Here is a 27,071-nt window from a genome sequence, read left to right as displayed (position 1 = left end):
TCGCGGAAGCTCTCAAAACAAGCACTATTTAGTACCGAAATTTCACGCGTATTAGCCGCGGCTTATGCGCGATTTTTTTTTCTCACACGCGCTCTGCGGCTTATCCACCGGTGCGGCTTATCTGATGACTATTTTCCCTGGTATTTTTCTGATATATCCTTTTTCCGCAACAAGGACGCGTCTAGGCGCGTCCACAATCGAGTAGACTGATATTCCTTCCGGAAGGCCACTGACCCTCGATCCATGAAAAACATACAACAAGGGCACAATCCGATCTTCGTAGAACGCTAGAGCTGACCTCCTTTGTCGTACACCTTGTCGACCCCGGATTATGAACCACAGAGTTTATGGCCTTCTCCTTTGTCCCACAAATAAGTCGTGTCGTATTGCCCGCGGCTTATCTGCGAGTGCGGTTTATCTGGCCGAAAATTTTCAAAACGTTCCTAAAAACGGGTGCTGCGGCTTATCTCCGGTGCGGCTTATATGCGTGAAATTACGGTATCTGTTTTCTCTTAGGAAGAAAGCGTCACTACCTTTCTACGTGCGCTATTTCTTTCTTTCTTTTTTTTTTTTTGCGCTACGTGGTCTATCGGGAGTACCCATGCAAAATATTGCTGAACGATGTCTGCTCACTACGCAAATTAATTTACAAAAACGCCCCGATAAATCCACAATGGTGGAGTAGCGAAACTCTGACGTGGTGGGAAGATCAGCTGTCATTTGTCATCGAATATGCGCCTGCCACGGACACGAGCTAACTGATTGGCACTCCCATGCGCGTCACGGATTTGTCGTCAATCTCACATGTTCTCCTAGCCGACCTCGGTAGCTCGCTCGCTCGCTCGGTATTGGCTTGTTGAGCTCAAGATCGCCTGTTAGATCCCTGCCGGGGAGGGTAGCAATGTGGAGGAGGTAAGAACTATTGCTTCGTGCCCCGTGCGTCGGAGATTTCCAGCGCACGTCAAAAAATCCGCAGGTGGTCGAAATTGCCGGCAGTTCTACCCCGCAGCATGCCGCCACGCAGTTGGCTGAGGCAGCTTACGTGTAAATCTACTCCAATGGCCTTCTTATGTTTACTTATTCTCCTACAGGGTTCCTCGAAGGAGTGAGTGTAAGGGATTCTAGAGCTCTTGCAGATGAAAAAATCATATACAGGTAGTCAGAAATACGCTAACTGACCCAAGATAAGCTAAGATATATACTAATTGGTTGTGATTGATTTGTCGCACAACACGACGCAGCCAAAAACGAAAAAAAAAAGTTATGGGAGTATCAGTACGTGTTAATATAATTGTTCCATTATATTCGTTAAATATTTATTTGTATTCGGCTTCAGCTACATGCTAGGGGCGACATGCGAACCTAAACATGCAGTTCGACGATTGCGGTTGATGATCCTGTATAAGGCGTGCACAAGACGTATGCGCCAAGTCGTGATGAAGGTAATCACGACGTTCACGTCGAAACACTCATGGCGAGGCAAAGCAGTCAGGACATGCGGGTCCAAGACAACCTCACTAGCGAATGTGGTTATTGTACATGACGTAGCCATAATGAAGCGTATGAACGAATCCACATCCAAGTCCCAGCGCCTGCAAAGAAACGGGATCCTAGTTTAGCGTGCTACCATTTTTCGAGCACACATTTATGCGCTTTAGCACGACTGCTATATTCAGTGAGCGCACAAGTATTTAGGCGTCAGGGAAGGTATAGTATGCATAGACGACAGGACTGTTTGACTTGCTGTTCACAAATGACAACCAGATGCATGCAGATTTACATCATACTGTTTGTGACGTCCCTTTCCGCTTATATGCCATTGTGTTGTGAAGGGCTGAGATGCTAGCGAGAACATGACGCTGCTTCATAATGTAAAAGCCTGAGCCTGGGCACACAGAGGGACCACACGAACACATTGTCGGCCCTCTGTGTGCCCAGGCTCAGGCTTTTACATTATGAAGTTCATCCACCAGCTATATATAGCCAGCAGCATATACGCCATCTTGTCATGACGCCGCTTGCACACCAAAATCAGAACGCGGGAACGTGGAGCAGTGAGATAAAAATATGAGGGTGTTTTGCCAAAGCACTGTCAAAAGCGGCACCCCCATGACAATTTCTAATGGACTGCTTGACGTGTCCAGCTCCCAACAACGTTCTTAAAAAAATTAAGAAAGGAAAGGAAGAGAAAAAACAGAAAAACAACTTTTAGTCTAACGAAGTGCCATGTGCTTCAGACTTAAACCGTGTTCATTTACTTATTTGCTTATATATATATACATGTATATGTATTAGTTCTTCTAGTGCTGTTAGTTCCTGAGTGACAAGGTACACAAGGTACATGAGATAATAAAACACGTAGGTGTAAAAGAGCGGTCGTCAGGGGCAAGTGTACGAGCTAAGCTAGGACACAGCACACAATAAAAGATAAGCAACAGCCACGGTCGTGGGAAAATGCGGCGTGAAATTGACAACAAAGTAGGTCGCAATTGGTCTAAATTATCTACAAAAGCAGTGCATCTACTGAATCTACAAACGAGGGAGGCCGACACTGTTTGTCCGCGCACGTCTTAATGACAGGAAGGGTCGTCCCCAAAAGTTTTGCCCCCTTCCCTGTCAGTAAAGTCAAAACATAGGCCTCGCGATTTCAGTGTCTCGACAGTATGAAATTGCAAAACTGATTGTCTATCGTCATAGATAAGAAATCTTGATTATCTCACATGTCAAGTCATCAAAAGTATTTCAAACTATGCACCGTAGGCATCAACTCGTGGTATACGGTGGGCGCTGCATGGGATAACAAATGCGCGAAAAAGCGGCCAGAGAAAAGTTGCTTTCGCTCTAGAACCACACGCCATCCAGACGGCAATGACGAAGAGACATCGCCTCGTCGCTCAACACAGAAACAAACAAAAATATTTACGCACTGTGACGCGAGGGGTCGTTAAGACGTGCGCGGACAGACAGCGTCGGCCTCCCTCGTTTGTTCATGTTTTCAAGGTTTCGGTTCTGTTCGAACTATTTTTAATGGAGAATGCATTCTACAAATAGGGAACGAAGTCAGGCAAAACGTATATGCCTGTCAGTTTGTGGCGGTCTCCTGTGAAGTGTGCTTTCACTGCACTGACGCAATGGACGCAGGAGAAGTAACAAAGCAGTACGTCTCACCACGGCTCTGTTAAGGCTGGTTTAGAGTCCGACGGAGCGGGGCATAACGACGCGCGCGAGCCGCCGCCGGCGAGCCAGGCGAGCGCAGCGAGCGCAGCGCAGCAGGCGCGCGAGCGCAGGCGAGCCGCTGACGTAGTCGCGCATTGCCGCCGCGCCGCGCTGCGCCGAGTGTCGTCGGACTATGAACTCAACGGTGGCGGTTCGCTGCGCGTCGTTACGCCCGGCTCCGTAGGACTCTAAACCAGCCTTTAGCGAGCAGGCGTAATGTTGTTTCGCTGTTGAAATGGAACTGCAAACATAGTGAAGCGGGCCCTTAGGGGTTGGCTAGATCTATACCTCCGCGAGACAGTAGTTTGTTGCAAATCAAAATGTGGAATGCAAGTACGCGAGACAGCAGCGGCTAACATTAGTAAAGATTTCAATTATTTTAGAAGGCTGAGTTTGGAGAGATCATTTTCGTGAACGCTGAAACCTCAAGTGCGCGTATATACACACGTGATAACAGGCATTTGCTTTCTGGTCCTTCAGGGGCGAAGACTGCCTTTTCAAATGATAAGATAACGAAGGCCGTAGGGCAGAAAAGTTACGTGGCCAATCAAAGTAACCCACCTCCCCAGTATTTAGATATAGCACGCTTCCGAGCCATAGCTGTGGGACATGCATAAAATGACTTTGGATGAATGTGTAGAGACCGAAAAGGGGGCATCCGGTCGAGACAATAGAATGAATGCAGAGAAACGCAGACAAGTTAGTGAATATGCTCCATGGTGCGAAATGTCTGAGCTTGGACGGACAAAGAAATCGTCCGTCTGTCCGGACTTTTTGTTACGGTACATTTCGTACGTGTCACAGCGATTCCTATTGGCTGCAGAATTTGACCCGCACATCTCACCCCGTCTACTTTGGAGAGCTTGCATGCGAGAAGAAGAATTCCTCCGATCACCAGGGTTGTCGCTGCCGAGAACTGGAACAACTCGAACTGTAAAAAAGTAAGAAAATCGTACGTGACGGTCATTTCTATAGTTATTTTCTTCGTTGGAAGCAGTCAAGACCTTTATTTACCCCCTGTTCTTACTTGCGACGTTGTGGAGCAAGAACAGACGTGGACGCAAAGGCATTTTTCGTTGGAAACGGTCTATTTAAATACAGTATGAGAATACTCTTAAGTACTCGCGTAAATACGTGTATAAACGAAGAATGGCAACTTTTAATTGTGCCATAATACCATTATTTGTATGTTTGTGGAACATAAGACAAAGCGGAAACTCTGGCTCCCGTGAAAACTGTATGAACAACACCAGTCTTATTTGTCCACTGTCCTTGTGGACAGCACTCCGAAAGTTAAGAGAAAAGTCACAGTATATCCAACAAACTTATTAAAGTGAATAGCACTATACTGGGTCACTGATAGGTTCCTCTTCACATCTAACAGATTTTTCAGTATTCATTAAAAAGAATAATGAGACATTTGGAGACTTTTACACTTCTACATTTGTTGCTCCCCCGTAACTTATTTTGTTATTTGTTTTCCATCGTCCCGGAATATTTGCCACGAGTGCGAGGCAGGGCCGGCGATAGGGGGAGGGCGAACAAGTCAACGGCCTTAGGCCCCGTGCTTGCGTAGATCCAGCGCACAAAACCGTCAACTAAGAACGACTGAATTTTTTGTTTGTTTGTCGGGTGTACGCTCAATTGCACGCGCAATCTTCAAATGAAAGAGAAATAAAGAGCAGAGTATGTTATGTGCCATACCGTCGTGTCATGAGAAAAGAAAGAAGCCAGGTCTTCCAAGGTCTTCACGAACACTCATAAGTATATCGCGTATCACGTACATCAGATCGTGGTGTCAAATTCGGGAACTCGAGATATGGGGAGGTTTGTAAGCTTCTTCCAGTACTTGCATCAATGATATACCTTTAGCAACTAGCTTCTTTATTATTTTCCCATCAGTTACTTGTGGCTCATTTACTTCCTCACTTGTGCACATCTTATGTTGAGGGTATAGTAGAAATTAGGAGAAAGTAGCACCAATTGAACCTCTCTACAGTTAAAACGTTCGATGGGTTCGCTGAAAACTCGAAGAAAGAAGGTGACGAGGCAGTCAGTTCGAGAACAAAAATGCGACGAACTTTATTTACAGAGAAACCGTGAAAGGGCGGGAAAGCGTGAGAGGAGGAAAGACCCTGGGTTGGCTCAGGTTACAGACGAGGACGAGCGTCGCAGTAGCTCAAAGTGGGGCTCCTTGGAAGTGAGCGTCCGCTCAACATGCACGGTTTTTTGGCCATTTGCCACTTGTTTTCTCAACAAAGAAATCCCAATGAGGAAATCAAGTACTGAACCAATTAATGCGTATGGTCAGAGGCTTTTTCGTGCAGCTATATTCTTGTTTGGTGCTTCGCTGCATCTGCTTCGAACGGAAAACTGTAGAAAGGAACGCAAAGACCAGGCAATGCCAGCGAACAAGACAGGTTTACTGTGCGGGTGGGCAGCGCTGAACCAGGTAAGAACTGAGGCACGCGACAAAGTGCACGCACGCCCACAGTAGTTGTCGCTCTCTTCTAACAGATATAACGCCCTCTGCTAACCCCCCCCCCCCTCGACAACTAGGGCTTAATAAGGACCATGCGCTCTCTGATGGTCTCGCAGTGCTGTCGTGGAAGAGGCTTCGTCAACGCGTCGGCAACCATCTCGCCCGTTTGACAATATTCGAACTCGACGTGTCCGCGTTGCACCAAGTCTCTGAGGTGGTGGTGGCGAACGTCGATGTGTTTCGTTCTCGCGCTCAGACCTTCTCCAAGCGCAAGCTTGATGCAGCCTTGATTGTCTTCAAGCATGCGAGTGGGCTCAGCCAGACGGTGACCAAAACTTGGCAAAAGGTGTTGTAGCCAAAGGACTTCTTGTGAAGCGTACGCTGCAGCGACGTACTCTGCTTCAGTAGAAGACAGAGTAACGGAAAGCTGCTTCCTCGTCGACCAGGAGATGGGGCTGCCTCCGAATTGTATCAGGTATCCACTGGTCGATTTACGATCCGACAAGTCTCCAGCCCAATCCGCGTCTACGTAGCACACTAGGGGCATGCCTGGGTCTGCTGTAAGCTTCAGCTTGAGGTCTCGAGTGTGACTGAGGTACCGCAACAACTTCTTGACGGCATCCCAGTCTCGCTGCCGCGGTTTGCTGACGCGGCGGCACAGGACCGCAATTGCGCATCAAATATCCGGACGGGTGGTCGTGCTAAGGTACAGAAGCTCTCCTACAGCCTGCCGATATTGTTCATTGCTGGAGAGCAAGTCCTCATCCTCAGTTAGCTTGAGATACTCCACGTCCATTGGAGTGCGCCTTGTCTTAGCGTCGACCAGACTGTACTTTTCCACCAAAGCGTCGATCTTGCTTCTCTGGCGAATAAAGAAACAATTATCTTGCGGTCTTTCGACCTCAATGCCAAGATAGCGGCTGACGTAACCGAGGTCCTTCAGCTCGAAATGCCGATTCAAGCAAACGTTGGTAATGACTAGGTCGTCTTCGTGACAGATCAACATGTCATCTACGTACAGTAGAATATACATGCGGCCGCCACCTATTGTTCTCGAGTATAAACAGGGGTGTGCTTCACTGCGGCTGAACCCTTCCTGCAGGAGCAAGTCATTTGCCTTTACGTTCCATGCTCTCGCGGCTTGCTTGAGCCCATAAAGAGACTTCTGCAGTTTGCAAACGAGGTGTTCTTCCCCTTTGGCAACAAATCCTTCTGGCTGTTTCATACATATATCTTCGTTAATGTCACCGTTCAGGAAGGCTGTCTTTACGTCAAAATGGCGTACCTTTAGTTTCTGTGCCGCAGATATTGTAAGGAGTACCCGCAGAGTAGTCAGCTTCACAACGGGGGCAAATGTAGCGTCATAATCCTCCCCATACTTCTGCGAGTACCCTTGGGCAACAAGCCTCGCCTTGTACCTCTCAACGTTACCGTCCTTATCCCGCTTAGTCTTGAAAATCAATTTGCAGCCGAAAGGTCGTTTTCCTGGGGGTAACCCCACAAGAACCCATGTGTTCAGCTGATGGAGTGACGCGATTTCCTCATGAGCAGCGTCAATCCACTTGGTCCTTTCAACAGGAGGCAACATCTGCACCTTCCTCCAGCTCGCCGGGTCTGCAGGAACTGTGGCTTGAGCAACATCCCTGCAAACCATCAATAACCCGCAGACCTCCCAAATTGGTCTGATACGCCAGAGATGTCACCTGTATCCTCACTACGTCCGCTGTATATTACCCAATGAGACGTCACAAATATCCCCGAGTGAATATTCTGTGGATATACTACGAATATCACTACAATGACGTTTCTTTACATTACAATAAATATTTCTTGTGGCAATAGCAGCCATTTCCAGCATTTTCAAAATGCGTGCCGACTACATTTTTTTAATCAAAATGTTATAAACTATCTTCAAATAAATAACTTCTCACTCCAGACATGTCCAACAGTAACAAATAAAAAAGCCCTCGCAGAATAAGCTGCCAGTCAACACCGACAGTTGGCATAATGTAGAATCTACGTTGTCTAATGTTGTATATAAAGAGATGGCGCTGAATCAACCCTGTTTGAACTGTACCTGGTCAATGTGTGAGCATGAAGAACAACGTTGAAATATTTGCGTGAATTCCACATTGTCCCTTCAACAGATTGTCAACCTTGATCACAAATGGAAAAGTCGCTGCGTCTTCAGTCAACATACTGCACACCCATTTTGTTCTCACTGTATTTTATTTTTACATTCTGATGTGCCGTTCGCATGTAGAGTAAGGCCTCTTTGATGTGGTATTTGTCTCACGCATTCCTCCATCAAAAATATTTATTTTATACCCTCATAGCCATATTTTTTAATCATATCTCTAATGACTCATCACGTATCGCACCACAGTCAATAAACAAAGGAAAGAACATATTTTACCTTTTCCACGGGAATTCGCGATCAACATTCTCCAACCGCCGTTTCATCTAACAGGCGAGGCGTGTCGCCGTAGCGAACCGCAAAACCAGCAAAATAAGAATAATAATATAAATAAAAGCTAAATAAAAATAAAAATGCAGCAAAATGATAATAATAATGATACGTCCTGTATATGTCCTCTATATGTCCAAATATCTCTGAGAGACATTCCTGGAGCCCTCCCTGGATCAGCAAATGCGGAAGAAATGCGGGTCCTCTGTCTGTCCCAGAGACATCAACGGGCTATTCAGCCTAGTCCCTGGGATATCCCAAAATCCCAAGCGGGATATCGTGTTGATGTTTCTGAGACAAATCTGGTTTACTGGGATATGTGAGGCGACTTTGAGGGACGCCTTTGTTGCTCCTTGCTGACCGTCGAGGTCCAGGCACTTCTGTGGCCGTCTCATCCCCCGTGGGAGAGACATCGTGTGCTCAGTCTTGCGTCTCAAGTGAGCCCGGGCACAACTCCAATTCAATCTCACTTTCTCCAGAAACGCTTCCGCTCCGAGACGTATTCGGGCCGTACTTGGTGCGGTCACCTGGGTATTCCGCGGGGCGAGGACGCGCTGGCCTGCTCAGTAACGACTCGGAACAGAACTTCTCCATGACTGGGCTCTCGTCAATGACCACACCTCGAGTCACTGTTACCTTGTCAGAGCCCTTGAGCAAGATCCTGTATCCCTTCTGAGCTCGCCCATACCCAAGTAGAGTGCCCTCCACAGCACGACAATCCCACTTTCCGCGCATCTCTTTTGGGACATGCACAAATGCTCGACTTCCAAACATTCGCAGGTGCTCTAGATTGGGTTTTGCTTCGTGCCACAACTCATACGGAGCCTTGTCGACGGCCTTACCAGGAAGACGGTTCTGAAGGTAACAAGCGGTCAGGACGGCTTCACCCCAGTACGTCTCTTGCAAGTCCGCCCCAAAGAGCATACTTCGTGCGCTCTCGCACAAAGTTCTGTTCTTTCGTTCAGCTACGCCGTTCTGCTCTGGACTATACGGGACAGTGGTCTGTAACTCTACACCTACGGCAACGCAGAACCTGCCGTGTTCTTCCGCCAGTATATTCGGATCAGTTGTGCATACGTAGGACCTTCGGGTAAGTTCCAAATTTGTTCTTCACGAACGCCGGGTACTCTTCAAGTTTCGAGGCAACTTCGTCCTTCGACTTCAGGAGGTAGAGAATGGTGTATCTGGAGAAGTCGTCGATGAGTGTAAGAAAGTACCGGTTCCGACTTGGTGTAAGAACCCTCATAGGCCCGCAGACGTCAGTGTGCACTAAGTCCAGAACTGCTTGAGCTCGAGAAGAGCTCGCTTTTGGAAATGATGCTGTTTTCATTTTGCCTTTTATTGCATTTGAGAAGATGGTTGCAGGCTTCGACATCGATTCCAACCGCCAGACTATCCGTATGAAAACGCTTCACCGCATCAGCATCCCGGTGCCCTAATCGGTGATGCCACACATGGATACAATTCCGGTGGTCCGACGCTTGCGTGAGGTTCGCCATCTCTTTTCGAGCTCTCGAGAGACGGTACAGGTCACGGTTAATCTTCCCTGTAGCAATGACAACCTTGCCCTTTGTGACGGTGCACTCTTCTCCGCGAAACGACACCACGTTGCCGAGCTCCGTTAACTTCTTAACGGATAGAAGGTAGCTGTCCAAGGTGGGTACGTAGAGCACATTTCTTACACGAACCTTCTTCACTGCTGATGGGGATACTCTACAGTGCAGGATGCCGTCACCAACTCCCAGGGAAGATACCTGTTGCCCGTTTCCCACGGTGACAACTTCCGTCCTGTCCCTGTAGTTCTCAGTGATGGAGTTCCGATCGTTACACATGTGACTTGTGGCGCCGGAGTCCACGTACCAGTCCCAGTTCTTCGACGGAGAATCTTTCGTCAGCAAGAAAGCAACTTCAGACGGCGATGAATGCTGAGACATCGCTGTCCTAGCCCGCTGTCTGTTCCGCTGTTTCTGTGGACGTTTCCCGTGCGCCTTCCAGGCACGACAGTCCTTCCTGAAGTGACCAAGCTTCTTGCAGTAATAGCACTCTCTTGTCCAAGCCGTTGTCTTAGAACTCCGCTGGCCATGAGCTTGAAGCGCTGCTTCCGAGTCGTGTGTCGAACCTGCCGACTACTGCTTCCGTTTAAATTCATCCACGAGCTTCCCTTTAACATATTCCAGAGTAAGGTCGTCAACTGGGCGCGCATCAAGGGCTGTTACGAGCGCCTCATAGGTCTCTGGAAGGCCGCTTAGAAGGAGGGCAGCCACTTGAAAATCTGTCGTTTCCTGCCCGATGCCCCTTAATCGCTCCACCAATTCCAATGTGCGCCTGACGTACCCTTGCAGATCTTCGTCCTTGTCCAGTTTGGATTGGTACAGTTTCCTTAGCAGGTATAGCTTGTTGCTGAGATTCGCCCTCTCGTGTACCTTCCGGAGCTCGTCCCACATCTGCTTTGCCGTCGAACAGTTGCAAACATGCACTATTTGGCTGGCTATCGTCGATGCTGACACAGATGGTACTTTGGGCTTTACGATCTCCAGCAACCCACGAACTGGGAGGATTTTGAAGAGGAGGAGGATTTTTGTAGGGAATTGGCAGGATTTGGGAGGATTTTCGGACTTCTAAGTGCAGCATCTGCAATGTATGTCCAGGTGTCTTCGCTGATCAGCAGCATTTTCATTTTAAACTTCCACGCCTGGTAGTTGCAATCCGCCAGCTTTGCCTCTGTGAACTTACTGGAGTCTCCCATGGTTTGAGCCAGCAAACGAGACGGAGGCAACTAGTGGTGAAGAGCGCAGCCTGGGCCCATAACCTGTAGGAAGGAACGCAAAGACCAGGCAATGCCAGCGAACAAGACAGGTTTACTGTGCGGGTGGGCAGCGCAAAATCAGTTAAGAACTGAGGCACGCGACAAAGTGCACGCACGCCCAATCTTCCTTGCGGATCGCGGCCATCTTCTTGGGGAGAAGAAGAAGAAGAAGGAGTTGTCGCTCTCTTCTAACAGATATAACGCCCTCTGCTAACAAAAACCTATTAGTGTTAATACATGCCAAAAATCGAGAAATCACCACCACAACAATGAACATAGAGGACACAAATTTCGAATTTGTCCCTCGAAGGGCGAGAAGGAGACGGCAACGTTTAGTGATGATCACGTTTACAGACAGAGATGGTGCAGTTCGGCCTGAGCTCAGGCAACCGCAGCACACCGTAAACAAGATAACAAAAGAACTGGAGCCAGAAAACTCCCGCTGAACTGCCTTCCCCAATGGAACGGTTCAGGAGGGAGTACTTCCTTTCAGTTGTTGACCAGGCACTGCAATCATTGGAAAGACGGTTTGATGCGATGAAGTCCCACTAGAATACATTCGGGTTCTTGTTTAATCCGAAAGGTCTATGTGCAATGTCTGTTGAGGAACTGTTGAAGCACTGGATGAACCTCAAGAATGCTCTCGAGGACAGTAATGCTAAACACTTAGAAGGAAAGGAACTTTGTGCGGAAGATATTCCGCGAAGTTGTGGCTGAAGGAAGCTCCTCAGTTCAAGCTCTGGAGCTCGTCAGAAAGCTCACCCATAGCTTTCCAAACACTACTATGATCTACTTCTCTGGTCCTCGTCTTTCTCGGGCTTGAGGTTCGCAACATGAACCTCTACCAACTAGCCCAATTCTTCAAAAGCAGGGCTGCTTGGAGATCCTTAGCCACTCTTTCGTTCTCGAAGATATAGGAAAGGTTCAGAGAAAACTTCTTGCACTACGAACTTCTACCAACTAGCCCAAATCTTCAAAAGCAGGACTGCTTGGAGATCCTCAGCCACTCTTTCGTTCTCGAAGATATAGGAAAGGTTCAGAGAAAGCTTCTTGCACTACGAACTTCTACCAACTAGCCCAATTCTTCAAAAGCAGGACTGCTTGGAGATCCTTAGCCACTCTTTCGTTCTCGAAGATATAGGAAAGGTTCAGAGAAAGCTTCTTGCACTACGAACTTCTGCCAACTAGCCCAATTCTTCAAAAGCAGGACTGCTTGGAGATCCTTAGCCACTCTTTCGTTCTCGAAGATATAGGAAAGGTTCAGAGAAAACTTCTTGCACTACGAACTTCTACCAACTAGCCCAAATCTTCAAAAGCAGGACTGCTTGGAGATCCTCAGCCACTCTTTCGTTCTCGAAGATATAGGAAAGGTTCAGAGAAAGCTTCTTGCACTACGAACTTCTACCAACTAGCCCAATTCTTCAAAAGCAGGACTGCTTGGAGATCCTTAGCCACTCTTTCGTTCTCGAAGATATAGGAAAGGTTCAGAGAAAGATTCTTGCACTACGAACTTCTGCCAACTAGCCCAATTCTTCAAAAGCAGGACTGCTTGGAGATCCTTAGCCACTCTTTCGTTCTCGAAGATATAGGAAAGGTTCAGAGAAAGCTTCTTGCACTACGAACTTCTACCAACTAGCCCAATTCTTCAAAAGCAGGACTGCTTGGAGATCCTTAGCCACTCTTTCGTTCTCGAAGATATAGGAAAGGTTCAGAGAAAGCTTCTTGCACTACGAACTTCTGCCAACTAGCCCAATTCTTCAAAAGCAGGACTGCTTGGAGATCCTTAGCCACTCTTTCGTTCTCGAAGATATAGGAAAGGTTCAGAGAAAGCTTATTGCACTACGAACTTCTACCAACTAGCCCAAATCTTCAAAAGCAGGACTGCTTGGAGATCCTTAGCCACTCTTTCGTTCTCGAAGATATAGGAAAGGTTCAGAGAAAGCTTCTTGCACTACGAACTTCTACCAACTAGCCCAATTCTTCAAAAGCAGGACTGCTTGGAGATCCTTAGCCACTCTTTCGTTCTCGAAGATACAAGAAAGGTTCAGAGAAAGCTTCTTGCACTACGAACCTCTACCAACTAGCCCATTTCTTCAAAAGCAGGACTGCTTGGAGATCCTTAGCCACTCTTGCGTTCTCGAAGATACAAGAAGGTTCAGAGAAAGCTTATTGCACTACGAACTTCTACCAACTAGCCCAAATCTTCAAAAGCAGGACTGCTTGGAGATCCTTAGCCACTCTTTCGTTCTCGAAGATATAGGAAAGGTTCAGAGAAAGCTTCTTGCACTACGAACTTCTGCCAACTAGCCCAATTCTTCAAAAGCAGGACTGCATGGAGATCCTTAGCCACTCTTTCGTTCTCGAAGATATAGGAAAGGTTCAGAGAAAGCTTATTGCACTACGAACTTCTACCAACTAGCCCAAATCTTCAAAAGCAGGACTGCTTGGAGATCCTTAGCCACTCTTTCGTTCTCGAAGATATAGGAAAGGTTCAGAGAAAGCTTCTTGCACTACGAACTTCTACCAACTAGCCCAATTCTTCAAAAGCAGGACTGCTTGGAGATCCTTAGCCACTCTTTCGTTCTCGAAGATACAAGAAAGGTTCAGAGAAAGCTTCTTGCACTACGAACTTCTACCAACTAGCCCATTTCTTCAAAAGCAGGACTGCTTGGAGATCCTTAGCCACTGTTTCGTTCTCGAAGATACAAGAAAGGTTCAGAGAAAGCTTCTTGCACTACGAACTTCTACCAACTAGCCCATTTCTTCAAAAGCAGGACTGCTTGGAGATCCTTAGCCACTCTTTCGTTCTCGAAGATATAGGAAAGGTTCAGAGAAAGCTTCTTGCACTACGAACTTCTACCAACTAGCCCAATTCTTCAAAAGCAGGACTGCTTGGAGATCCTTAGCCACTCTTTCGTTCTCCAAGATATAGGAAAGGTTCAGAGAAAGCTTCTTCAACTACGAACTTCTACCAACTAGCCCAATTCTTCAATAGCAGGACTGCTTGGAGATCCTTAGCCACTCTTTCGTTCTCGAAGATATAGGAAAGGTTCAGAGAAAGCTTATTGCACTACGAACTTCTACCAACTAGCCCAAATCTTCAAAAGCAGGACTGCTTGGAGATCCTTAGCCACTCTTTCGTTCTCGAAGATATAGGAAAGGTTCAGAGAAAGCTTCTTGCACTACGAACTTCTACCAACTAGCCCAATTCTTCAAAAGCAGGACTGCTTGGAGATCCTTAGCCACTCTTTCGTTCTCGAAGATACAAGAAAAGTTCAGAGAAAGCTTATTGCACTACGAACTTCTACCAACTAGCCCAAATCTTCAAAAGCAGGACTGCTTGGAGATCCTTAGCCACTCTTTCGTTCTCGAAGATATAGGAAAGGTTCAGAGAAAGCTTCTTGCACTACGAACTTCTGCCAACTAGCCCAATTCTTCAAAAGCAGGACTGCTTGGAGATCCTTAGCCACTCTTTCGTTCTCGAAGATATAGGAAAGGTTCAGAGAAAGCTTATTGCACTACGAACTTCTACCAACTAGCCCAATTCTTCAAAAGCAGGACTGCTCGGAGATCCTTAGCCACTCTTTCGTTCTCGAAGATACAAGAAAGGTTCAGAGAAAGCTTCTTGCACTACGAACTTCTGCCAACTAGCCCATTTCTTCAAAAGCAGGACTGCTTGGAGATCCTTAGCCACTCTTTCGTTCTCGAAGATACAAGAAAGGTTCAGAGAAAGCTTATTGCACTACGAACTTCTACCAACTAGCCCAAATCTTCAAAAGCAGGACTGCTTGGAGATCCTTAGCCACTCTTTCGTTCTCGAAGATATAGGAAAGGTTCAGAGAAAGCTTCTTGCACTACGCACTTCTACCAACTAGCCCAATTCTTCAAAAGCAGGACTGCTTGGAGATCCTTAGCCACTCTTTCGTTCTCGAAGATACAAGAAAGGTTCAGAGAAAGCTTCTTGCACTACGAACTTCTACCAACTAGCCCATTTCTTCAAAAGCAGGACTGCTTGGAGATCCTTAGCCACTCTTTTGTTCTCGAAGATACAAGAAAGGTTCAGAGAAAACTTCTTGCACTACGAACTTCCAACTAGCCCAATTCTTCAAAAGCAGGACTGCTTGGAGATCCTTAGCCACTCTTTCGTTCTCCAAGATATAGGAAAGGTTCAGAGAAAGCTTCTTGCACTACGAACTTCTACCAACTAGCCCAATTCTTCAAAAGCAGGACTGCTTGGAGATCCTTAGCCACTCTTTCGTTCTCGAAGATATAGGAAAGGTTCAGAGAAAGCTTATTGCACTACGAACTTCTACCAACTAGCCCAATTCTTCAAAAGCAGGACTGCTTGGAGATCCTTAGCCACTCTTTCGTTCTCGAAGATACAAGAAAGGTTCAGAGAAAGCTTCTTGCACTACGAACTTCTACCAACTAGCCCAATTCTTCAAAAGCAGGACTGCTTGGAGATCCTTAGCCACTCTTTCGTTCTCGAAGATATAGGAAAGGTTCAGAGAAAGCTTCTTGCACTATGAACTTCTACCAACTAGCCCAATTCTTCAAAAGCAGGGCTGCTTGGAGATCCTTAGCCACTCTTTCGTTCTCGAAGTAATAGGAAAGGTTCAGAGAAAGCTTATTGCACTACGAACTTCTACCAACTAGCCCAATTCTTCAAAAGCAGGACTGCTTGGAGATCCTTAGCCACTCTTTCGTTCTCGCAGATATAGGAAAGGTTCAGAGAAAGCTTCTTGCACTACGAACTTCTACCAACTAGCCCAATTCTTCAAAAGCAGGACTGCTTGGAGATCCTTAGCCACTCTTTCGTTCTCGAAGATATAGGAAAGGTTCAGAGAAAGCTTATTGCACTACGAACTTCTACCAACTAGCCCAATTCTTCAAAAGCAGGACTGCTTGGAGATCCTTAGCCACTCTTTCGTTCTCGAAGATACAAGAAAGGTTCAGAGAAAGCTTATTGCACTACGAACTTCTACCAACTAGCCCAATTCTTCAAAAGCAGGGCTGCTTGGAGATCCTTAGCCACTCTTTCGTTCTCGAAGTAATAGGAAAGGTTCAGAGAAAGCTTATTGCACTACGAACTTCTACCAACTAGCCCAATTCTTCAAAAGCAGGACTGCTTGGAGATCCTTAGCCACTCTTTCGTTCTCGAAGATATAGGAAAGGTTCAGAGAAAGCTTATTGCACTACGAACTTCTACCAACTAGCCCAATTCTTCAAAAGCAGGACTGCTTGGAGATCCTTAGCCACTCTTTCGTTCTCGAAGTAATAGGAAAGGTTCAGAGAAAGCTTATTGCACTACGAACTTCTACCAACTAGCCCAATTCTTCAAAAGCAGGACTGCTTGGAGATCCTTAGCCACTCTTTCGTTCTCGAAGATATAGGAAAGGTTCAGAGAAAGCTTATTGCACTACGAACTTCTACCAACTAGCCCAATTCTTCAAAAGCAGGACTGCTTGGAGATCCTTAGCCACTCTTTCGTTCTCGAAGTAATAGGAAAGGTTCAGAGAAAGCTTATTGCACTACGAACTTCTACCAACTAGCCCAATTCTTCAAAAGCAGGGCTGCTTGGAGATCCTTAGCCACTCTTTCGTTCTCGAAGATATAGGAAAGGTTCAGAGAAAGCTTATTGCACTACGAACTTCTACCAACTAGCCCAATTCTTCAAAAGCAGGACTGCTTGGAGATCCTTAGCCACTCTTTCGTTCTCGAAGTAATAGGAAAGGTTCAGAGAAAGCTTATTGCACTACGAACTTCTACCAACTAGCCCAATTCTTCAAAAGCAGGGCTGGTTGGAGATCCTTAGCCACTCTTTCGTTCTCGAAGTAATAGGAAAGGTTCAGAGAAAGCTTATTGCACTACGAACTTCTACCAACTAGCCCAATTCTTCAAAAGCAGGACTGCTTGGAGATCCTTAGCCACTCTTTCGTTCTCGAAGATATAGGAAAGGTTCAGAGAAAGCTTCTTGCACTACGAACTTCTACCAACTAGCCCAATTCTTCAAAAGCAGGACTGCTTGGAGATCCTTAGCCACTCTTTCGTTCTCGAAGATATAGGAAAGGTTCAGAGAAAGCTTATTGCACTACGAACTTCTACCAACTAGCCCAATTCTTCAAAAGCAGGACTGCTTGGAGATCCTTAGCCACTCTTTCGTTCTCGAAGATACAAGAAAGGTTCAGAGAAAGCTTCTTGCACTACGAACTTCTACCAACTAGCCCAATTCTTCAAAAGCAGGACTGCTTGGAGATCCTTAGCCACTCTTTCGTTCTCGAAGATATAGGAAAGGTTCAGAGAAAGCTTCTTGCACTATGAACTTCTACCAACTAGCCCAATTCTTCAAAAGCAGGGCTGCTTGGAGATCCTTAGCCACTCTTTCGTTCTCGAAGTAATAGGAAAGGTTCAGAGAAAGCTTATTGCACTACGAACTTCTACCAACTAGCCCAATTCTTCAAAAGCAGGACTGCTTGGAGATCCTTAGCCACTCTTTCGTTCTCGAAGATATAGGAAAGGTTCAGAGAAAGCTTCTTGCACTACGAACTTCTACCAACTAGCCCAATTCTTCAAAAGCAGGACTGCTTGGAGATCCTTAGCCACTCTTTCGTTCTCGAAGATATAGGAAAGGTTCAGAGAAAGCTTATTGCACTACGAACTTCTACCAACTAGCCCAATTCTTCAAAAGCAGGACTGCTTGGAGATCCTTAGCCACTCTTTCGTTCTCGAAGATACAAGAAAGGTTCAGAGAAAGCTTATTGCACTACGAACTTCTACCAACTAGCCCAATTCTTCAAAAGCAGGGCTGCTTGGAGATCCTTAGCCACTCTTTCGTTCTCGAAGTAATAGGAAAGGTTCAGAGAAAGCTTATTGCACTACGAACTTCTACCAACTAGCCCAATTCTTCAAAAGCAGGACTGCTTGGAGATCCTTAGCCACTCTTTCGTTCTCGAAGATATAGGAAAGGTTCAGAGAAAGCTTATTGCACTACGAACTTCTACCAACTAGCCCAATTCTTCAAAAGCAGGACTGCTTGGAGATCCTTAGCCACTCTTTCGTTCTCGAAGTAATAGGAAAGGTTCAGAGAAAGCTTATTGCACTACGAACTTCTACCAACTAGCCCAATTCTTCAAAAGCAGGACTGCTTGGAGATCCTTAGCCACTCTTTCGTTCTCGAAGATATAGGAAAGGTTCAGAGAAAGCTTATTGCACTACGAACTTCTACCAACTAGCCCAATTCTTCAAAAGCAGGACTGCTTGGAGATCCTTAGCCACTCTTTCGTTCTCGAAGTAATAGGAAAGGTTCAGAGAAAGCTTATTGCACTACGAACTTCTACCAACTAGCCCAATTCTTCAAAAGCAGGACTGCTTGGAGATCCTTAGCCACTCTTTCGTTCTCGAAGTAATAGGAAAGGTTCAGAGAAAGCTTATTGCACTACGAACTTCTACCAACTAGCCCAATTCTTCAAAAGCAGGGCTGGTTGGAGATCCTTAGCCACTCTTTCGTTCTCGAAGTAATAGGAAAGGTTCAGAGAAAGCTTATTGCACTACGAACTTCTACCAACTAGCCCAATTCTTCAAAAGCAGGACTGCTTGGAGATCCTTAGCCACTCTTTCGTTCTCGAAGATATAGGAAAGGTTCAGAGAAAGCTTCTTGCACTACGAACTTCTACCAACTAGCCCAATTCTTCAAAAGCAGGACTGCTTGGAGATCCTTAGCCACTCTTTCGTTCTCGAAGGTATAGGAAAGGTTCAGAGAAAGCTTATTGCACTACGAACTTCTACCAACTAGCCCAATTCTTCAAAAGCAGGACTGCTTGGAGATCCTTAGCCACTCTTTCGTTCTCGAAGATATAGGAAAGGTTCAGAGAAAGCTTATTGCACTACGAACTTCTACCAACTAGCCCAATTCTTCAAAAGCAGGACTGCTTGGAGATCCTTAGCCACTCTTTCGTTCTCGAAGATACAAGAAAGGTTCAGAGAAAGCTTCTGGCACTACGAACTTCTACCAACTAGCCCAATTCTTCAAAAGCAGGACTGCTTGGAGATCCTTAGCCACTCTTTCGTTCTCGAAGATATAGGAAAGGTTCAGAGAAAGCTTCTTGCACTACGAACTTCTGCCAACTAGCCCAATTCTTCAAAAGCAGGACTGCTTGGAGATCCTTAGCCACTCTTTCGTTCTCGAAGATATAGGAAAGGTTCAGAGAAAGCTTATTGCACTACGAACTTCTACCAACTAGCCCAATTCTTCAAAAGCAGGACTGCTCGGAGATCCTTAGCCACTCTTTCGTTCTCGAAGATACAAGAAAGGTTCAGAGAAAGCTTCTTGCACTACGAACTTCTGCCAACTAGCCCATTTCTTCAAAAGCAGGACTGCTTGGAGATCCTTAGCCACTCTTTCGTTCTCGAAGATACAAGAAAGGTTCAGAGAAAGCTTCTTGCACTACGAACTTCTACCAACTAGCCCATTTCTTCAAAAGCAGGACTGCTTGGAGATCCTTAGCCACTCTTTCGTTCTCGAAGATACAAGAAAGGTTCAGAGAAAGCTTATTGCACTACGAACTTCTACCAACTAGCCCAAATCTTCAAAAGCAGGACTGCTTGGAGATCCTTAGCCACTCTTTCGTTCTCGAAGATATAGGAAAGGTTCAGAGAAAGCTTCTTGCACTACGCACTTCTACCAACTAGCCCAATTCTTCAAAAGCAGGACTGCTTGGAGATCCTTAGCCACTCTTTCGTTCTCGAAGATACAAGAAAGGTTCAGAGAAAGCTTCTTGCACTACGAACTTCTACCAACTAGCCCATTTCTTCAAAAGCAGGACTGCTTGGAGATCCTTAGCCACTCTTTTGTTCTCGAAGATACAAGAAAGGTTCAGAGAAAACTTCTTGCACTACGAACTTCCAACTAGCCCAATTCTTCAAAAGCAGGACTGCTTGGAGATCCTTAGCCACTCTTTCGTTCTCCAAGATATAGGAAAGGTTCAGAGAAAGCTTCTTGCACTACGAACTTCTACCAACTAGCCCAATTCTTCAAAAGCAGGACTGCTTGGAGATCCTTAGCCACTCTTTCGTTCTCGAAGATATAGGAAAGGTTCAGAGAAAGCTTATTGCACTACGAACTTCTACCAACTAGCCCAATTCTTCAAAAGCAGGACTGCTTGGAGATCCTTAGCCACTCTTTCGTTCTCGAAGATACAAGAAAGGTTCAGAGAAAGCTTCTTGCACTACGAACTTCTACCAAAAAGCCCAATTCTTCAAAAGCAGGACTGCTTGGAGATCCTTAGCCACTCTTTCGTTCTCGAAGATATAGGAAAGGTTCAGAGAAAGCTTCTTGCACTATGAACTTCTACCAACTAGCCCAATTCTTCAAAAGCAGGGCTGCTTGGAGATCCTTAGCCACTCTTTCGTTCTCGAAGTAATAGGAAAGGTTCAGAGAAAGCTTATTGCACTACGAACTTCTACCAACTAGCCCAATTCTTCAAAAGCAGGACTGCTTGGAGATCCTTAGCCACTCTTTCGTTCTCGAAGATATAGGAAAGGTTCAGAGAAAGCTTATTGCACTACGAACTTCTACCAACTAGCCCAATTCTTCAAAAGCAGGACTGCTTGGAGATCCTTAGCCACTCTTTCGTTCTCGAAGTAATAGGAAAGGTTCAGAGAAAGCTTATTGCACTACGAACTTCTACCAACTAGCCCAATTCTTCAAAAGCAGGGCTGCTTGGAGATCCTTAGCCACTCTTTCGTTCTCGAAGTAATAGGAAAGGTTCAGAGAAAGCTTATTGCACTACGAACTTCTACCAACTAGCCCAATTCTTCAAAAGCAGGACTGCTTGGAGATCCTTAGCCACTCTTTCGTTCTCGAAGATATAGGAAAGGTTCAGAGAAAGCTTATTGCACTACGAACTTCTACCAACTAGCCCAATTCTTCAAAAGCAGGACTGCTTGGAGATCCTTAGCCACTCTTTCGTTCTCGAAGTAATAGGAAAGGTTCAGAGAAAGCTTATTGCACTACGAACTTCTACCAACTAGCCCAATTCTTCAAAAGCAGGGCTGCTTGGAGATCCTTAGCCACTCTTTCGTTCTCGAAGTAATAGGAAAGGTTCAGAGAAAGCTTATTGCACTACGAACTTCTACCAACTAGCCCAATTCTTCAAAAGCAGGACTGCTTGGAGATCCTTAGCCACTCTTTCGTTCTCGAAGATATAGGAAAGGTTCAGAGAAAGCTTATTGCACTACGAACTTCTACCAACTAGCCCAATTCTTCAAAAGCAGGACTGCTTGGAGATCCTTAGCCACTCTTTCGTTCTCGAAGTAATAGGAAAGGTTCAGAGAAAGCTTATTGCACTACGAACTTCTACCAACTAGCCCAATTCTTCAAAAGCAGGGCTGCTTGGAGATCCTTAGCCACTCTTTCGTTCTCGAAGTAATAGGAAAGGTTCAGAGAAAGCTTATTGCACTACGAACTTCTACCAACTAGCCCAATTCTTCAAAAGCAGGACTGCTTGGAGATCCTTAGCCACTCTTTCGTTCTCAAAGATATAGGAAAGGTTCAGAGAAAGCTTCTTGCACTACGAACTTCTACCAACTAGCCCAATTCTTCAAAAGCAGGACTGCTTGGAGATCCTTAGCCACTCTTTCGTTCTCGAAGATATAGGAAAGGTTCAGAGAAAGCTTATTGCACTACGAACTTCTACCAACTAGCCCAATTCTTCAAAAGCAGGACTGCTTGGAGATCCTTAGCCACTCTTTCGTTCTCGAAGATATAGGAAAGGTTCAGAGAAAGCTTATTGCACTACGAACTTCTACCAACTAGCCCAATTCTTCAAAAGCAGGACTGCTTGGAGATCCTTAGCCACTCTTTCGTTCTCGAAGATACAAGAAAGGTTCAGAGAAAGCTTCTGGCACTACGAACTTCTACCAACTAGCCCAATTCTTCAAAAGCAGGACTGCTTGGAGATCCTTAGCCACTCTTTCGTTCTCGAAGATATAGGAAAGGTTCAGAGAAAGCTTCTTGCACTACGAACTTCTACCAACTAGCCCAATTCTTCAAAAGCAGGACTGCTTGGAGATCCTTAGCCACTCTTTCGTTCTCGAAGATATAGGAAAGGTTCAGAGAAAGCTTATTGCACTACGAACTTCTACCAACTAGCCCAATTCTTCAAAAGCAGGACTGCTTGGAGATCCTTAGCCACTCTTTCGTTCTCGAAGATATAGGAAAGGTTCAGAGAAAGCTTCTTGCACTACGAACTTCTACCAACTAGCCCAATTCTTCAAAAGCAGGACTGCTTGGAGATCCTTAGCCACTCTTTCGTTCTCGAAGATATAGGAAAGGTTCAGAGAAAGCTTATTGCACTACGAACTTCTACCAACTAGCCCAATTCTTCAAAAGCAGGACTGCTTGGAGATCCTTAGCCACTCTTTCGTTCTCGAAGATACAAGAAAGGTTCAGAGAAAGCTTCTGGCACTACGAACTTCTACCAACTAGCCCAATTCTTCAAAGGCAGGACTGCTTGGAGATCCTTAGCCACTCTTTCGTTCTCGAAGATATAGGGATTTGCTGGTGTCGCAAAGCGCATGCAGATGAAATATATATGTGTCCGACAAAGTTCCGATAATTAGGTTAGGCCAGATAAGAAAGAAAGAGTGAACATGTTGGCTCCAGGACACGTGGTGTCGTGCGGAAAATGTGCCATCAAAATGAGAGTTTTCTTCTTTTTCCTATATATTCGAATTGTGACATTAATGCTACGTTCACACTACATCATCGAAAGCCGCGAACGCGGGGAACTCATTCACCGCTTTTTCGGCATTCGCGACAGTCTCGTTCACACTGTGTTCCGAACACCGGGAATGCCGGCACTACTGGCACCACTGAACTCCACTACAAAAACTGATCCGTTTCATTCTTCGAACAGTACTCAAGCTCCACACGTGTAATACGTTAAATGTCGTTGTGATAAATCAGAATAACAATTGCCAAATACATATTTATTGCGTTTTATACAGCAACCTGTAAAGCGACGCCCGCTTCGAACAGCAGACGACGTGCATCTACACATGTCTCAACACAGTCGACACTTACTTCCTCGTCTTCTTTCAGCAGCTGCTATGATGCGGTCTTCATATCTACGTTTCCGCTCCTCCTGTGTTTGCTATCGTGCAATATTTAGCGCTATACCTTAGAGCCTTGATTAGAATTTCGTAGGCCAGGTTACGCATCCGCCATGTTTGCTGTCTACGCCGCTGTTCTCCCGTGCCAGCATTCTAGCTCGCGGAGCACGCTGATTGGTCCAGACTCGCGTCTTCCCCGGCACTCCCGTCAAAAGTAGAAGCAATGTCTACTCTCGCGCAGCGGCTTTCGGCACCTTCACGGCGTCCGCGGGATTCACGGATTGCTGTGTGAACGTGACAAGTTCACCGGCATCTCCGTCGTTCGCGACATTCGCGGCGTTCACTGACGTACACACGCACACAGGGCCGGAGAGGGGAGGGGGGCGTAAATCAATGGCAGGGGCTCAGCCCGGGCCTCCTTAGGGGCGCGCCTGATCTGTGGGATTATCGAGACGTGAGGAGAATGGCCCGGGCCGAACGCCTATTTTTCTACTGCTAATGCCTACTGTACCTGTCGCTGCCAAAGAACCAATACCTGTCACAGGCAGAGCGAAATGCTTACGTGTATGTACAGGTTATTATAATCTATGTGGCGTTACAAACGGCTATTAAAAATGGTATTGAAATATGAATAGGATTCGGTGCAATGTCTACATAAAAATATACATTATGTAAAAACCAGTTTATTTAAAATGCGATTTATTTAAATACCACCCGTCAAGCAATAAGAAGAATGTATGCATCCGTACTGCTTATTCAATGGAGCCGCTATACTCACGTAGAATGTGACGTAGAGTAGGTAACGTGTGCTATCGGAGATGGCGACGGCGAGCAGAATGTGGCCACAATTGACTGCATACGTCAGTGAAGCTCCGTGCACGAATATGATCAGTCGGCTGGCCACAGTGATGCTCCACAAGTGCCAATACAAGCATGCGTCCAGTGCCTTCGATAAGAAAACAAAAACGAAAGATGTAGTTGTACGGCAGCGTGACTCACACTGCCAAAAGTATATGGCCACGCCCACTGGGAGAATTGTCCATTTTTGCGAATTAACTGCAGCGAGTAACTTAGTTGCTTTTTTGTAGTAACTTACCATCACTCTAAATCGTTTTACACCTTAAAGGGTGTAAATCAAAATGTTCATGGCGCACACCTTTTAAGGTGTATTTTAACACGGCGTTAAGGGTGTAACGCCGAATAAAACTGCTGGGTTTGTGGCAATATGCCGGTAACTGTGTATTCACAATCACCAGCATATTGCGTATAATCACATTGAGGTCCACATATGTATGCACATCAAGGTGATTAAATATGTGTGTAAACATGCACAGCCGACGTACAGACAATCATGTATGGCATGGCAGCTGTGCATGGCAATGAAGCATGGCAGCTGTATATAGCTTTTCATGAAATTGTAGACCACCTCATGAGCAGGCACCTCCCCCATCTGCATGTTCATTACTTAGAGCGTTGCATTTATTCGTTTCTTCGAGGCTTTGCAGTGTTGTACCCACAAATATCTAACCCGCGTAAAATGCATTACGTTGTTCATTATCCGCGACTCATCAGGATGTTTGGTCCTCTCCTATCTGTATGGTTGTACGCGTTTCGAAAGGAAACACTAGCATTTTAAAGATGTTGCAAGAAAAACTCGAGATTTTAAGAACATAACCCTTTCATTAGCAAGAAGACATCAATTTTATCAAATGTATGTGTGGTTGCAGCCCTTCATCAGAAATGCCACATCTATACTGATGGTTCCAAGGAGATAATACTTCAACATGCCCCAGAAGCAATTCAGAGTTACATTCATGACCGTGATATTCACGCAGAATCTATAGTCTATGTGAAAAGTGCAGTTGATAATGATAACACATTTGCTGTTGGCTGTGTTGTTGCAAAAGAATCTTCCGAGGAGGACTTACCCGTGTTCGTTGAGATTGCAGGCATACATGTTATTAACTCTGATACCATTTTTCTCATACAAACATTAACTACAGTTGAGTATGATGAGCACTATCATGTATTTGTTCTGTCTTGCAATGAGGAGCAACGTGTTTTAGAAATTTAAGCACTATCTCAACAGATCTTCTAAACCTGCATGCATTACCAGATGGTAGACGTGTTGTAAATCCAGGCCATGCACTTTTGTAATGTAACTTCCTGTTCCCTGTTGTTGTATATATTTACTTTTGTTCATGTGAACGAAAATAAACATACTCCCTTTCTACACCCAGGCGACACACTTATCACCATATTTCACCTGAGGGCGTAGTACACCATTGTTACACCCTCAGGAACTTCCAAAACAAAGTTGTAGGGTGTGATCTTTGTTAATACACCTATTTTACACCTTTAAAGGTGTGAAACGATTTAGAGTGCATGGCTGATATCAACCCTTGCCACCTTCACATGGGGCGCCCTTTCTGTCTCGTCCCGTTCCGCTTCTTTTGTCCCTTGCGAAGTGGCGGGTCGAAAAGTATTGCCCCTTGGAGCAATTCTTTTGATTCTCCTCCCCTAACGAAACACTCTACGCCTCACTTGGTTCTGTCGGTGCAAGAATTTTTTTAACCTTCCCGGAGCACCTCTGCCCGTACACACGGAGCAATAACCGTTCGAGAAAGAATGTTTTGAAGTTTTTCGGCCTGTCCGTATGCACATTTAAAAGGTGCTTCAAAAGTAGGACGGCTTGCAGATCCTTCGTTCTCGAAGAGAAAGGTTCAGAGAAAGGTTCTTGCACCATGAGGAACTCTCGAAGAACGGTTATTTTTGTGTGTGTAGACTTCGCCATTACACGGCTCAATTCGTGCACGAAATCATACCCAGCAGCTTCACGTTAATCGTTTATTTCGCGCAGTAGAGAGAGGCACGCATAATCACTTACCAATTCCAAAATATTGAAGACTGCATTTAGTTCCGCTGACATCTTTTGTTCCATCATGGGCGGATCTCGAATGGAATTGTTGATCCACGATGTTGTTTCTGGAGCGAATGTATTGTTCAGCCCAACTGAATGCGATCCAGTTTGTGGTATTGTGACCAGTCCCATCGTCGCGGGTGAAAGAGAATAAAGTTAGGACAGGGTTGGGACTGCTGGTTGGCGTGTAATTCCACAGTTATCTCTTAGACGCCGTTCAGTCCCGCTATTTCTATTTTCTTTTCCTAATTTGCCATTATCAGCACAGTTTTCCAACATAAATCGACATTTGACGCATAAAATAGCGACCCACATAGGCCCACGCTGCATTAAAAAAACTCGTAGTATACGTACGCCCCCATGGTTCTTCCCTCATGTCTTCAAGCTCATATGCAGAATCATGCGTCTCAATCTTCTTCTTCTTCTTCTTCTTCTTCCTCGCATTCTCTGACCTTGATCCACAACGGGAGATTGGCCAGGGGCTGCTGGTACTATCGTGGGTACATAGTGGTTGCCCACCTCTGTGAGGCCAACAACGGCGAGCTCTTTCAGCAGTACCCCCCCACATAGTGGTACTATTAAAAGAGCTTACCGTTGTCGGCCTCACAGAGGTGGGCAACGTTACGACTAACCCTTTTGTGGGAATGTGCCTGGGCCGACTTCAAAGGAAATTGTGCCGACATACGTCTGACAGCGTCCGAGGAAAACCCAGGAAAAAATATGCGTGCTAATTCTGTGCAATGGAGATGACGGATGTAATGTGTAACTGTTTTCTTTCTTCCCTGAGTGAGTGGCTATATGCCTAATGCTGGCTTGAGGCAGTGACAGAATGAGTCTCTAGGTGGCGATGAATGACGTAATGAATGATGCATAGCTGTCCGAAGAGACAGCTCATGGAGAAGCGGAGCTAAGCGGAAAACACCACCGTACACGGGACCTCTCAAATGAAGGGACATTGGTAAGGAGCTAGGGCAGTGGAGATGCCGTGCTTCGGTCCAGCTAGATGAGCACGTCTCAGGGTACTGTCTCGGGACACGTCTCCGTGCCAAGGAAGATGCATGTTGAGCAT

The 27,071-nt window shown here is 45.8% G+C and overlaps 1 protein-coding gene across 1 annotated transcript; it reads right to left on the bottom strand.

Annotated features, from left to right (window-relative positions):
- Positions 1-1,308: 1,308 nt before the first annotated feature.
- LOC135389596 (uncharacterized) lies at positions 1,309-26,570 on the bottom strand. Its single transcript, XM_064619649.1, has 5 exons — positions 26,357-26,570; positions 25,970-26,094; positions 23,861-24,028; positions 4,061-4,147; positions 1,309-1,592 (listed from the first exon to the last, which is right to left on the bottom strand). The coding sequence occupies exons 1-5, from the start codon at positions 26,568-26,570 to the stop codon at positions 1,518-1,520; spliced, it is 669 nt and encodes a 222-aa protein (XP_064475719.1). The 3' UTR covers positions 1,309-1,517.
- Between the last annotated feature and the right edge of the window lie 501 nt (positions 26,571-27,071).

The sequence above is a fragment of the Ornithodoros turicata genome, chromosome 1 (assembly GCF_037126465.1).
Source record: "Ornithodoros turicata isolate Travis chromosome 1, ASM3712646v1, whole genome shotgun sequence".
Classification (NCBI taxonomy): Eukaryota; Metazoa; Arthropoda; class Arachnida; order Ixodida; family Argasidae; genus Ornithodoros; species Ornithodoros turicata.
The sequence above is the reverse complement of the archived record's forward strand: the minus strand, read 5'-3'. Positions and strand labels throughout refer to the sequence as shown.